Source organism: Saccopteryx bilineata, chromosome 2, assembly GCF_036850765.1.
Source record: "Saccopteryx bilineata isolate mSacBil1 chromosome 2, mSacBil1_pri_phased_curated, whole genome shotgun sequence".
NCBI classification, from domain to species: domain Eukaryota; kingdom Metazoa; phylum Chordata; class Mammalia; order Chiroptera; family Emballonuridae; genus Saccopteryx; species Saccopteryx bilineata.
Genome location: NC_089491.1, coordinates 326,834,003 through 326,849,472, shown reverse-complemented (window position 1 = coordinate 326,849,472; position 15,470 = coordinate 326,834,003). Strand labels below are relative to the sequence as shown.

The window sequence follows — 15,470 nt, the reverse complement described above, 5'->3', positions numbered from 1 at the left end:
ACCTTTAGGCTGAATCAAGTACTTGAGGCCTTAGCACATAAACTACATCTAATCATCTTCCTAAAAGACGGTAAGGACAGGAGACAGATCAAAAGGTCAAACTTACATATTTCCTTAATTAGAGGATTAGATGAAGAACTCTCCAAATTTACATGTAAAATGTGGGCCTGAAATATAATCATCTCTCAGGAATAGGCCAGGATATAAAAAAAGAAGCCAGTTAGAGGGTAATGGACACTGTAACAGACTGCTAAAATCATGTGAGCATTAACTGAAAGCTCAAATTTTATCAGAGTATCCATAAATTAACTTTACTAGGCATTGTAATCTCATGCAGCCTTATGACACTGACATCTGGTGAGGAACACCGATAAGTATATAATGATTGTGAGTTATCGGGATTCTAGAAAAAAATTATTGTACTAGCGATAGATATTTTTGTTGGTAAAATTTCACTAAAATGCTACTGAAATAAATTTTTAGTTTGTTCTATTGAACCCAAATTCCACAAAGTTCTACATTTGTTGATATTTACAGTCTGGTTTTTTTTATTAATATATGAGTCCACCTGCACAGTTCAGGTCATAGGAATAAAAAGTTTACAACTGATTTAAAAACTAAACAAAATGTCTCAATAAAAAAATCACTGAGGGCAAAATCAAACACAATTATATACTAAACTGTTATATCTTAAAATCTGTCTAAATAATATTTATACATGCTTACTTAACTCTTTGAGTAGTGAGGGTTTTTTTTCATTCTTGCTGACCCCCAGGAGTGAGGTTTTGTTTTTATTTTCAAAAAATGAAATTAGCGACAGTTAGTTTTATTAATTTAAAATCATGTTTGTTTGATAACCAATTTATAGAAACAAGAAGAACATACATTTGCTTTTTTTATGTTGCCTTACACATTTTTAAAATAAAAATTTTTGTACAATCATCCTCTAGAATGAGGCATGAGGACGTACATGAACATTCATAAGGGTTAAAGTAACCATAAAAAATGTTTAAGCAAAGGCATATAGCATCTCTTCTAAGGTGTACTTCACTCCTGTCTTTAGAATCCTGCATTGGCCTCCCATCACTTTTAAAGATTTTTAAATTTATTGATTGATTTTAGAGAGGAGAGAGAGAAGGGAGAGCAGGAAGCATCAAGTTGTAGTTGCTTCCTATAGGTGCCTTAACCGGGCAAGCCCAGGGTTCCGAACTGGCGACCTCAGCCTTCCAGGTCAAGGCTTTGTCCACTGCGCCACCACAGGACAGGCCCGTTGCTTTTAGAATAAAACTCGCACTCTCCACTGACGTGCAGACCCTGCACATACTGGCCCTTTCCACCCCCTCGCACCCCACTCCTCCTTCCTCACTCTACTTCAACCACAATGGCCCTTTTCCTGGCTCAATCACTCAAGCCTTTCCCCCCTTCCGACTTTGCTCTCGGTACATCATCTGCCTGAAATGTTCTTCCTTAAGCTTTTCATGGGCTATCCCTTTCTCATTTTCTAAGCACCCCTCCACCGTTATCTCCTGAGAGATGACATTCAACCTGACTACACTCTCCACAGCCTCTCCCAGTTACTCATTCTTTCCCCTCTCTCCACATGTTTATATCCTTCATGGCACTTGGCAAAATCTAAAATAATCTTTATTTGCAAGTTTGCTTACATTCATTGCTTTTCTGCGTCATTACCGCCCACCTAGCACCAGTAACTGCTCCGAGCTGGAGCTCTGAAAGCAAGCTATTCTCGGCCCTCTACAGCTGAACCGTGGAAGCACCACTGGCTACTGCACGAGTGATCTATGGGTAAGAAGTACTGCAGTTTCACAGTGCCATTGTGTCCCAGCTACTCACTTCTCATGTATATAGCATTCGAAGCTCTCAAATGTTAAATGTCACTGGAATTTAATTTCACTTTAATATCTATAAAAACATTCACTTGTTTACTGTTGATATTTTGGGGAGTACAATTAATTTGAGATGGTAAATCCATTGAGTGACCTCCCAACTAAACAAGTCAACAATTCCCTGATGTTTGATTACAATTACCTGCAAGGCTAATACAGTACATTTCTTGGCCTCAAGCATAAAGTGTACAAATACCACAAGCCACCCTGGGAACATGGTGCAGCATGGAAAGCAGTAGCATCCTAAGGAGGAGGTGTGATTGGTGTGCACATTTTAATAATTATTTATTTGTGACAAGTAATGCTGGTTTTCATTTATGAAAGTAATACCAAATTTTTAAGTAAGTTTATCTCTTAAATAAATACTGACTTGCAGATGCTGTGGAAATACTATAAAACCCTTAAAGGATTAATATGCATTAATCATGGAATGCATATGATTAAGGTTTGGAAAAGACTGGATTAGATCCTCAAAAACACTGCTTTTGTCCTTTTGTGTATCATTCAACTAAACTATTGCACCAGGCTCTGAAGGTACAGAATGATCAAGGACCTCAGAGGCCCTGGTTGCAGCTAATGTTTTTTATTATATGAGAATAATAAAATAAGAGTTTATTGGGAATGAAACTAAATGTCCAATATTGTGCTTACTTTGTACAGTAAAGTCTAATAACATTTAATAAATGTTTTGTGCCTGACCAGGCGGTGGCGCAGTAGATAGAACGTTGGACTGGGATGTGGAGGACCCAGGTTTGAGACCCTGAGGTAGCCAGCTTGAGCGCAGGCTCATCAGCTTGAATGTGGGGTAAATCGCTTTAGCGTGGGGTCATAGACCCCAAGGTCGCTGGCTTGAGCAAGGAGTCACTCACTGTGCTGTAGCCAGCCCCAATCAAGGCACATATGAGAAAGCAATCAATAAACAACTAAGGAGCTGCAACGAAGAATTGATGCTTCTCATCTCTCTCCCTTCCTATCTGTCCCTCTATCTCTCTCTGTGCCTCTGTCACACACACACACACACACAAATCAAAGGAATTGAAAAGAGCAAAAAATTTAGATACAATGCATAATTATTTATTGGAAGATATTTTTTACTTTAAACACCAAAATATATATATCACAGTAAGTTTTAATATTTTTTAAAAAGCCCCTTCTGCCAAAGGCACATCTATAAATCTGTTTTAGAAGAAATTTCAAAATGAGCTTATATTATCAGAGAAGGAAATCTGTCCCAATTGATGAAGCTAATAAAATTGATAGGAATTTAAAAAGAGGGATACCAAAAAAGGTTTGGGCAAACACCTGGATCATAAGATTGTATGGTCTCCAAAATGACTCCATAAAGGAAACCAAATTTATCCGAACTATTTTATTTTCGCTTTTTCTGTTTTAAAGTCATACTGTGAAAAGAAGTGGCTATTTGCACTGCAGTATAGTAAGCGAAGCTCAGCATATAAAATGTAACTGTATTACCTTTTGAGAAACTGTCACCAACTAAAATATATCTGACACGAACAATGGCACCATTAAACTCTATCTATCCTTAAGACTCATGTCTCAGAGTCACGTTACTGCTCTTTTTCCTCCATCAACTTATTCAGGGGATTTTTTTCAACAAATAAACTGCTCACAAAAGTTAGGAGATATTTCAAAATGAATATGAAGCAATAAAATATTCCCTAATTTTTGTGAGCAGTTATTTATTGAGGAATACCTATGCTAGACCCTGACACACACACACACACACACACACACACACACACACACACACAGCATAGTTTTAGCAGGAAAAAGACAAACATACCAGCAAAAGGTAAATAAAAAATTACATGATTTGAGTAATAATAAATTCACATAATTAACAGTGATTTCAAGGCAGGCATGATTATGTTGAGGGGCAGGGCAACGCACAAACTGCTAATTACCTACTGAATATGCATTCTCACCTTTCTCCTTGCTGACAGAACCCCACACACCTGGGCTGGCAGTGTGCCACGTTAAACATGGTTCACCACCCCAGCCCCCCTGTAGCTGGAAGTCAGTAGGTGAGACTTCCACAAAGGCTCTTTAAAGAAGCTGACTGACTACGATATGCCCTTTCGAGTAATCCCGTCCTGCAATTCTTCCCATTGTCCAGAAGGGGGACCATAGGGAAAGAGCCTGGGACGCTGAGGTCGGAGTTGCCACACAAGCCCTGGCCCGTCTCCTCCAACAGCTATTTTACAAGAGAGGAAAATAAATCTCTTGTTTAATCACTCTTGCGTGGCTTTTCTGTTGTAAGTTGTCAAGTCTCTTCTAGATATAAATGACACAAATATCAAGGTTATTGAGAGGACTTTAATAAAGAAGCAATGCCTGTGCAGTATTCTGGGAGATGGATGACGCTTACCAAGCAAAGATGGAAAGGAAAGGAATCCTAGTCCATTGTTTCTTTTCAAAGTACTTGAACTGTGGCAGGCTGAGTGGAGAGGAAGGGATAGAGAGCTACATACCTAGAAGTAGGATGAACAAGACCTGGTGATGCTCAATGAGGAAGTGAGGGCAAGGAGGAGTATGGGACGACATCCATATTCCAATGAGAAGACAGGAGGTCAGTGATTCTCCTGAGAGTAAGAAAGAAAATGTGGTGGTGGTGGTGGTGGTGGTGGGGGCATAGAGAGGAAGTAATAAAAAAAAAGGAAAGGCTAAGAGGGTTTTTAAAATTGATTTGAGAGAGAGAGGAAGGGAGACAGATAGGAACATTGATCTGTTCCTGTATGTGCCCTGACTAGAGATCAAATCACCAACCTCTGTGCTTTGGGATGACGCTCTAACCAACTGAGCCACTCAGCCAGGGTAGGAGTTAAGTTTTAATATACTGAGTTCCAGGGCCTAGGAACTCTCAGATAAGATGAACAGACTCTGAAGTCTGAGTTTGAGTGATGTATAATTGTCAAAACTAAGAGAACACATGGAAAAGTAATGGAGAAATATTTTGTCAAGTTGGGTGGTGGGTATGGGGACAAAGGAGGCCAAACTGGCCCTTGATAAAACAAGTCTTCACCATGTGGCTTCTGGTCTTCCTGGACTTGGGTAGGAGATGGGAAGAGAGTTACCGCTATATAACAGAGTAAGAAAAAATGTAGGTCAAGGAAAAACTCTGAAAAACAGCAACCATTATGAGTGATATCCGAGAAGGAAGAAAAAGGACATAAAGGTGAGAGGGTAATACTGATCCTTAAGTCTCAAAGAAAAATGGATTTTTATATTACTAATATGATGGTCAATTGAAATAGCAATGGAGGATTAAAAAAGGAAGGGAAAGAGAGAATGGGAAAAAAATAAAAAGGGAGCAAAGGAAGGAGGAGGAAAGGGAAGGAGAGGAGGGAGGAAAAGAACAAAGACGAAGACAGCGCCAGGAATACTGGGGAGTCAGAATGAGAGGCTCCAGCTCAGCAGAGCGAGATGACGGGGATGGCCAGGAAGCAGAGAGCGGAAGTCAGAGCAGGGAGATCGGTGAGGATTTAAAGCAGGAGTGCGCATCCACTATCTGCCCCACTACAAGCATTACATATACATGTGGTAAATACTCCTGTGGGCACAAATTAATACTAAGAAGACTGAGGTCCCAGGACTAAACAACTTTTCCAAAGTCCTGCTATAAGTGAAACAGCCGAACTCATGCCTATATGCATCTGTTATGGACACTTGCTTCTCATTACATTTTACTAAATTTATTACGTCACCATTTATTACCCTACTCTCTAGTCTCAGTAATCTATCCCCCTCAAAGAATTTAGTTTTAATTTTCATTCTTTGTTTATCTGTTATTTCAGAGTGAAATATTTTCCCCTCAGAACAATAACAAATGCAGACCCCTGAGCCTCTGAATAAATTCTTTTCAAAACTCATCTCATACCCTCCAAGAAATCAACAATAATTCCCGGTGACTTAGTTCAGTCTTTTATCAGATACTCCTTAATACTCAATGGCATTAATCTTTATTTCTTACATGGTTCTATTAAGGCTCTTCACTTCACTCTGTGAACATGTCTTCCCAACCAGTTTACCTTGAGGACAGAAGCCAGTTCTACTTTACTCCTCCATTATACTCGGGTAAGCTCCACTATACTAAGCACAGAGTGGATGAACACTGTGGTCCACAAGTAACAGATGGATGCATATACAAACACACACACATTTGAAAAGCATATATTTGTGTCCTACATTTTTTTGTAAATGCATGAGTTATTTTTAATAAAGGTATAAAAAGAAGCAAAATTATTAAAGTATAAACAAAACAGAGTAAAACCAAAGAGCTATATGATTTAAAAACCAGGTCGTTTCTAAATAAAGATTGACACATACAGTGTTTAAATATGAGGATGTTACTAAGACAACTTGTATTTGGTTCAAATAAAAATGTGTTTTTCTATGTTTATAAACATAAATTAAGACCAAAACAACTAAGAACTTTCTTTCATTCCACAGTAAATCAAGCTATGGTCCCCTCAACTTTTCTTTAGGTAGTATCTTTTATGAAATTGTTTTCAAAATAACTAAAAACAAACAAGCCTAGGTTATTATAGATATAAAATATTTCTACTTAGGAAAAAAAGTGACCATTTCTATGGCTTTAAATGACAAACGTTTTCTAGTTTAATAGAAGTATTTACAATGTACACCACATGTGGGATGCATTTTTCTTGTATCTTGCTCACCAATGGTATTTATATTTACATGCATTTGTTCAGTGATAAGATTGTGTCCAGACAAGACTACAAAAACAAGATATAAAATCTGTAAGCTCAAGTTTACCAAATGTGTACATGTTTTCAGCTTCAACTTACTCTGCGGCAAAACCAGAAACGAGTATTAATTACCTAAAGTGTTTATTGTAGGAGAAGATGCTTTAGATAAGAAAGCACAATATTTATTCCAGTTGGAGAAATAATGCATATACTCATCTTCTTAGTGATTTCAATTTTTTACAAGCGCTGCTGCAAAAAAAGAACCTTTTCTTCAAGTTTATTTAGTCTACTGTTTCCCATTTCCACCATCTAAGCTGTCTGTGTACTATCTACTGACATCACTGAATAGACAGCTGAGTTCGATCTATTCACACTGATTCAAACGATTCTCCTCTTCATTTAATCAGACTACCAAGAACTTTTGTCAACACAAGAGCCTTAAGTGTATTTTACTAGAGAAACAATCTCAATAGAATTTATTAAGAAAGTAAACACTACCTTAGGAAGATAAGGATTACTAAAATAAACTAAACACATCTTATTTCTAAAAAAAAAAAAAAAATTTAAGTCTATTGTCATATACAATTTAAAAGCAATGTAGATTTGGCTAAAATGTAAAGATCTTGACTGTTAACTAACACTGTGGACACTCCAAGGACCTTTTTACAGAGAAAAAACAAATAGACACTGAACTCTCTGTTCTTCCAATGACAATTAAGCTGATAAAATTTAGAAGAACCACAATTCAAGCATTGCTGGCATAGCATGCACAATGATTTTACTTACCAAATCATAGATCTGGTTTGCCAACTGTACCTTCTCATCAGCATCTTCCAAAGCCTTATAGTAATCCTAAGTAGAAACATGTTCATTTCAAGAATAAATTAATAATCTTAAAATGTGTGTATCTAAGACAAATAACCGCATTTTCATTATCATACCTTATTATCACTGTCAGTCATCCTAAATTAGCAATAAAAACCTAGTTAAGAAAAGGTAGAGATGAGGTGGGATCAGAAATTATGCACAATGGCCGAAAAAGAAAGAAAGATGTTCAAAATTCCTAGAAAAGATATAAATAAAAATAAATACTATTCCAAATCTAGCCTCTATGATAACAAGTTATATAAACTAATAATGAATAGATTTTTCTTAAAAAAATTGTTTTAAGATTTATCTAATTTGTAAAGAACATTTAAGTTCCCCATGTTTAAAACTATTTTTAAATAAGAGTACAACCACTAAAAAAGCTCTGACCTGCCTATCCCTATTTTCCAATTGCTCTATAACTCTCATTTTAAGTGACAATTCAACCTACACTTTACATTTCTCCTCCGTATAAAGCAAATTATTGTTCAAAAAAAGAAGGATTCTATGAATTTCCATGGAGTACCAAACTTTTCAGAGTATATCCAACCTGCATTACACCAAATACTTGACAGGTTAAAGTGATGGTGAATGACTTCAGGATCTAGATAATGTGGTGTCTATATTCAAGCACAACTAAGCTGCAAGGTGGTCTCTCAGCCAGGGCCAATTCTGTCATAAAATCGAAAATTTTTTCCCCCTGACAGAAATAATCTTCCCCCCAATTGGTAAAATAAATGACACGACTACTCCAAATTTGTAGTTTTCAAATTTATTAGTTGATCCTTGAATAATTCTATGAAGTTTGGGGTTGGGGGAGCCATTATTACTCAGATATATTAAAAGATCTATATTCAATGTCATAGAGCTAAATGGCAGTCATGAACAAAGCCAGGTGTCTTAAGCCATTCTTCCAATGTATCCAAGATAGACTAGATCATCCTTTAAAGCAAACCTTTGAGGGAGAGCTGATATTCACTCTAATCTAAAAGAGAGCTATAAGTACTATACAACTAATTAAAACTCAAAGAAGTCTTAATTTTAGGCTTAATTCATGTATAAATTTAGAGTTTTAAATGAAAAGACTTTTTAAGGATCCTTTCAACTCTTAAGATTCTGAACTTAGGTTCCTAGTGATAAAAAAGATATGTTTCAGGGTCTGCCAATAAAAAATGTACTTTGTAATGGTTCTGTGCCTCTCTAATAAAGTCACTTATTACTGCACAATTTTTAAGTTACCAAAATGCTTCAATGATTAAAAATTCTTACACCTAAAGCTCTGAAACACTGATAACAAATTATTTAAAATCTAAGGAGCCACTGGTAACTTTCCCTCATTTTGACAGCCAGAAAACTATTTAATTTTAAAATATCGTTCTCAGAGGATCCCAGTTGTAACTGACATATCACCCAGAGTGTTAAACATACTTTTTTGATGGATGCCATTTGTTCTTCTCTCCACTCTGGTTTATTTTTCTTTGCATTCATAAAGAATTCACTGACTCTTTGTTCTAGTTGATCCATTGCATCTATGACATAATAAAAACATTTCATGTTTAGACGACCAAAGTCATACACTGAATGTACATGCTTTGACCTGGGGAAAGAAATAGGTATCTGCCAGCATCCTCTCACCTGGCCACTAACTTTAATACGGCATGCTTTAATTCTGTACACATGTAATGCCTTAATTACCTTAGTAAAAAAGAAAGTTACAATATCCCTACTGATAAGTTATTTTTGTTATTTCAATACTTTTTCCAGTAGTCAGAGTAGTTGACAACATAGATAGCTCTATACTGTACAGTAGTTTCTGAACAGCCTTGGGGGCAAAAGCTAATGGTATCAAATCAGCCAAATGTGCTGAAATATGATTTACTTTAAGCACCACTAGATGACTGACTGTCACATTTCTTTTAATAAGAAAAAGTGATGAGCGCTAGCTGGATAGCTCTGTTGGTTGGAACATTGTCGCGATATACAAAGGTTGTGGGTTTGATCCCCAGTCAGGGCACGTACAGGAACAGATTGAAGTTTCTGTCTCTCTCCTTCCCTCTCTCTAAAATTAATTTTAAAAAATTTTGAAAAAGTGATCAAAAGATTGTCCCTCTTGCTATATGGCCTTAAACACACAATCATCTCATCTTATATCACTATTAAAAGCAGTAAGTATAATCATTTATTCATTTAATACACTGTATTATTTATTCTAGATAAATTTCTTCCTAAAAGTGTGCCAAGAATAGTCATTTCATGCCATGACTGCTAAAAAAGAAAAAATAAATAAAAGGGATTTTGTTACCATGTAAATTGAGGAAAACCTTTTTACTTTATCCCTTTTTTGTAGATTTTTTCAGTGAATAGAGATTCTGAGAAGTCTTATGGTTAATTTTTCAAAGGAATTTTTCTTTGTTAAATAAACATTTACAAATTTATTTGCCAAAGAAGTCTCTTTTGTTAACCCATACCTATTAACTTTAGAAAATTCTGTTATAAAAAATACAAGTTTAAAAACCCTAATTTATATAATCTAAGTCCAAATTACAAGAGAATTTAAAATTTGTAATCATAATTTTAAAAAGCATAAAATAAATTTCTCCTTATTTAATGCCTACTTGTGTCAGGTACTATATGTTCTAATTTATCTGTATTTTCTTAATCTTCAAGATGATTCTGATTTTACAGATGATGAAAACCAATCAGAAGTGGTCATGAAGTCAAGGTCAATGAGTAAGTCAGTCAAGCCTTCAAATGAAGACAGACTTGACATCAAAAATCTGTGCTCAAACCTATAAATAACACAATTACTTTAGCAAATCCTTAGCATTTCAACCATATTAAAGTTAAAATGGACTTTGTGAACAAGCTGGACAAACATACAATTCAGACTTTCACAACACAACACATTAAATAAAGGAAGGTGGCTTGTATAGCACATCACCTTGTATTATGTGCCACACAAAACTGAGAACAGGCTGAAAAAGTGTATTTCTGAACAATGGTACAGAAAGGGGTGTGGTGGTGATGGGGCAGAGGCAAGGGGGCGGGGGGAAGAACGGGTTCTCGGCTACCTCAAGACTCCCACACTCTGGAGTGTTTGGTTCTCTGATCTCTTTCCATGATCTCCTTTCCTCCTATCACACCCCAAATCCCAGAACTTTCTCCACCCCTACTTTTCTAAGAATACCTGGCAGCAGGAGAAACACTGTAGGTAGAACCTACCCACAGATGGAGTAAATGCGATCAAGAAACATATCTTATGCAGATTATACTCCATGAAAACCAGCCATTAATATCATTTAAGTAATTTAATAAAAGAGTATCTACAGCTAGACCAGGTAGTGGCATAATAGATGGAGCATCAACCTGGGACACTGAAGACCCAGGTTGAAACCCCAAGGTCACCGGCTTGAACGCAGGCTCATCTGGCTTGAGCACCGGGTTACAAGCTTGAGTGTGGGATCATAGACACGACCCTATGGTCACTGGCTTGAGCCCAAAGGTCACTGATTTGAGCCCAAGGTCACTGGCTTAAGCAAGGGGTCACTGATTCAGCTGGAGAGTCCCCCCTTAAGGCACGTATGAGAAGTAAGCAATGAACAAGAGTGCAGCACCTACGATTTGATGCTTCGCATCTCTCTCCCTTCCTGTTTGTCTGTCTTTGTTGTCTTTCTTTCGCTAAAAAAAAAAAAAAAAGTACCACCTACATTTCTCCTAAGAAAGGGAGTGACACATGGCCAATCAGTACACTTGATTATACTTTTTCATTATGTAGTATATAATTTATTTCATTCTTAATTTTTATTCTAGTACCTATGCCACATAGTAAACAGCTATATTATAAACATTTCACAAAGAGGGAAGGTTTATGGGGTTCTTTCAAAACATGCTGAACATATATTTGGTACTCATCACTGTTTTCTGTTTTAGGTGTAATTTTGCTGTAAGTATTTTACCTTCTTATCTGTAGAGGCTCCGATTCTCTACCTTCTCTGTCATAAACGCTTTTAAGAAACTTCACAGAAAAAAAAAAAAAAGATCATATAAACCAAATACTGCTCAATGGAAGAGCAAGGTTAATTTTGGGGAAAATCAACAAAATTACCAAGCTGTCACGGACAGAAGAAGAACCAAAACTTTTATTACGGCACACAAGAAACTTTACAGTAAAATCTATTCCCCTCTCTCATTTTGACTAACAAAATACCCTGCTGTTGACAGCTGAGATGTACTCTATACTGTGTAATTTTTGAAATTTGACATTCCAAGGATCTCTTAAAAACTCGTGCGTGCAATGTGTTTTTTACCCTTGAAAAATGTTGACTAGGATGAAGTTTAACAAAAGTAAAAATGCTAAAATCTACGTTCACTACATAAAGGCTCAAAGTCAAAATTTCAACATTTATGCCGACGTTCATTAAAACATACATCTACATTTTAATGAAGGTATAGGAACTTTTATTGCACAGTCCCAAATTCGAGAAACGAACACACACGTGCTCTAATGTCTCCTTCCCCTTGTCAAAGCCAGGAGAGAGGTAGCAAGATTTGGCACTGGGAGTTCTTTTTTGACAATTCCTGTGTACTAGTCAGTGAGCCGGAGAAGAGTCAAATGGTAGAGGCGCTGGAGTCGATGGCCAGTGAGTCTGGCACTGAACGTGCACAGCAAACAAGGGCAAACGCGCCGACTTACTCTGCACCTGCAGGTCCATCTCGCGCATCTCGGTGAAGCGGTCTCGCAGGTCCATAGGCAGCTGCTCAATCACTGTCAAACGGAGAGTCCGTCAGCGGGGTGGGGCCAACAGCGAAAGTACGCGCCGACGTCACTGCGTGCGTGCGTGCGTCGGGGGGTGGAGGGAGCCGGCAGCCCAGAACGAGGCTGCCAGTTACCGTGAGAAAGAAACATCCCCCGCCTCCCCCTCCCTCCCGCCATCCCGCTCGCCCGTCCACTCGCGCTCCCGTCCGCCCGCGGGTCCCACAGACCGCCCCGGCCAGCGCCGCCCACTCACTTTCCAGATAGTCCTCTAGGTACAACATCGCGGCCTTTAGCGCTTGGGGGACGAGGGGGTCCAGGGGTTTATTTGTGTCACTCGCTGTCGCCGGAGTTTTGTCCCTTCCAATATGGCGCCTCCGCTAGCAGCGCCCGCTCGGCTTCGGCGGAAAAAAAAAAAAGAAAAGAAAAAAAAAAAAAACCACTTTGGCGCCTGACGGCGCTTGCCTCACTGCCGGCCAGAGCTGCCATTGGCTGGCTGGGGCGGTGACGTAGGCTGCCCGCAGCCCGTCCGCGCGCCTTTGTGGGAAGTGTAGTTTCATCGCCTTCGCAGCAGGCGTGGACGTGCGGACAGTTTTCACTTGGAAACTACAAGTACCAGGCGTCGCGGCGAAGGCTGCGCCACAGAGTCTGAAATGCGGTGCCTCTGTTTATTTGTTGGGGTTTTTTTACAGGGGACGACGGGAGTTGTATGCGCCTGTAGAAAGCGAGTAGGAACAACTTTTCACCTGTTCTCTCTGCTGTGCTTACATGCTCCGCGTTAGTGAGTCATGGGTTTCAACTAGTGCTGGAGAAAAGGCGAAGGTTCTGACGCTGGAATACCCAGCAAAGTTCGGGCAGTTTGAATTCTTTCAAAAGAACTCGCTGCTGGAATTGATCTTCGGTATCCATTCCTAAAAATGTAAATGGGACGTCTGATTGGCTTACCTGTAACTAAAATAGTTCATATTAAATACGGAGTGCATATTTCCCGTATTAAAAAAAATACACAAATAGTTCTCAATAGTCTCGTATACGCTCTTTTGCGTCCGTCTTGTCATTCTAATGAAATTGATCACCCGCAATAAATAAATAAATAAATAAAATAACGAACGGACCCTACGTATCTAATGATCTGTGCTAGGAATAACTTCAGATTGTGGTGAGTAAAGAGCCAGTAATAGACGTCTGTAGACCTGTGCGTTGTCTTTTTCTACCTTTTGACTCCATCTCGCAAATGATTACCCTTGATAGTCCTTCACTGTTCATTGTTTCTGTTTTTTAAAAACGTTTGCATTCAGTAAAGGTTGGCTGTTATTTTCCACCTGTCTTAATTTGTCTTTAGTTAATAATTTAATGTTAACGTATTTTTTCAGTGAAGTTGAGACAGTATGCATTTGTGTTTGTTGATTTCCCTCTCCTTGACATTTTCTTGTAGTCCAGACTTTTTCACCTCAATCAGCATACTTGCCTGTCATATGCATGAACCCCAAAGAAAATTTACCTCAATCCTGATAACAATTACTTATTTTCTATACTTTTATCTAAAATTCGGTCTTTCTTCCTCCCTCCTTTTCTTTCTTCTGGCTGCTTTTAAAATCTCTGATACTTTCTCAGTTTCAAAGCGATGAATATAGGTATGATTTATTTATTCCTTCCTCCCTTCTTTCCTTCCCTTCCTTAAAACCATGTTTTAACCATGCTCAGGATTTGAGAGGGTTCCTGAACTTCAGGATTAATGTCCTGCAACAATTGTAGAAAATTCTCAACAATTTTATCTTCAGTGGTGCATGTTTCCTATTTACTTTATTGTCTCAGACCATCTATTGCAGTGTTTTTCAACCTTTTTATGTTTGGGGATGAGTGGAAATAGAATTACCATTATTTCGGGGACTGCTAAGGTAGAAATCACCCTGAGCATAAGCGAATACTACTAGATCACTGGGTCTATAATCTTCATACAACATTGGGATGGTTAACTCTTGCCGCCCAAAGGTTGAAAAATATCAATCTGTAGGAAGGACATCTCTGAGACAGATGTCGCATTTTATCCTCCATTTCTCTTACTTTTTATTGCACATAGTCCATCTCAAAATTTTCTATTACTTTTCATTTCTAGAAGTTTAGTTTGTTTTTTTTATTTTCTAGCCAAATTAAGCATAGTCTATATTCCGGGTCTTTTAAGTCCAATATTGAAAATTGTGTGGGTCTTCTGTGCTGTCTGTTGTTTCTTCTTGTTTTTGCACATGGAGCCTGTTTCCATGTGGCTTTTGATTTTGGACTCTGCACTCATGTTTTTGGTGTTGTACCTATGGGAATTCTTTGAGACATGAGTTAAAAGCAAGTTTTCCTAGAGATTATTAGAATTTGCTTCTGCCAGTTGCTTGAAGTCACCGAAAACCCTAGGACCAGATTAAATTCTTCACTTGAGAATTAATGGATTGCCCAGGTAAATTAAATTTGGGCCTTAAGTCCAAATAGCTTTTTTTACGTCCTCAGGGGAGACTTTTTCTTAAGAAATAATAGATGATTCCCAATTCTCTTATTTTTGGACAAGATATCAGCTGCAGAAAATCGAGATAGCTTCTTGCACCATTAGGTCACAAAGTAGACTCCACTTGGAGTAGCAGCCACTTACAGCCTGTACTGCATTTCTAGACTGTACCCCTCGTATATGGGGTTGACCATAATCTGTATTACATTATGATGTTCCCTAATCATTGCCCACTAATTTAACAGGAGCAGGCCAAAACTTTGCATATTAAATACACTCTCTTGGGATTTGAAACTGGGAGTGAAGAAAGTAGGAGACTGAAGGAATTTTGGCATATTTGCATTAACCACAGCACAATAGATATATTGTCTATCAGTTTCTCCTGTTGAGATGTCCCAGAGCATCTCTAGTTTTATCCTTGGCTTTTTTTCCTTTCTATGTCAGTAGCAGCTAAATCACAGGGGTGTTAGATTATGTAAGGCACTAGGTTAATTCCTGTTAAATATCATGATACAATAAATGTCAGCTTCTGTTACCATCTTCATTAAACCATTAAATCCTCTCCTAAATTATCCATATTGCATATGCTACTTGAGGCCTCTTTAGCTTTACTCTCTGCCCCTGATATATTTTGAGGCTTTGAGGCTGGCCACCACCTAGAATACACTCAAGATCATCTCATCTCCAACTGTTGTACTGCTACTGTTATTAAATTCAAAGGGGAA

The 15,470-nt window shown here is 38.0% G+C and overlaps 1 protein-coding gene across 1 annotated transcript in view; it reads right to left on the bottom strand.

Moving 5' to 3' along the window:
* Positions 1-12,627, bottom strand: part of ING3 (inhibitor of growth family member 3) — a 28,546-nt gene extending 15,919 nt beyond the window's left edge. The window contains exons 1-4 of the mRNA XM_066262181.1: positions 12,511-12,627; positions 12,195-12,266; positions 8,930-9,030; positions 7,421-7,486 (exon numbers count right to left, since the gene is read on the bottom strand). Coding sequence (XP_066118278.1) covers positions 7,421-7,486; positions 8,930-9,030; positions 12,195-12,266; positions 12,511-12,538 — 267 coding nt within the window. The 5' untranslated portion in view covers positions 12,539-12,627. The remainder of the gene's footprint in view (positions 1-7,420; positions 7,487-8,929; positions 9,031-12,194; positions 12,267-12,510) is intronic.
* Positions 12,628-15,470: the final 2,843 nt, after the last annotated feature.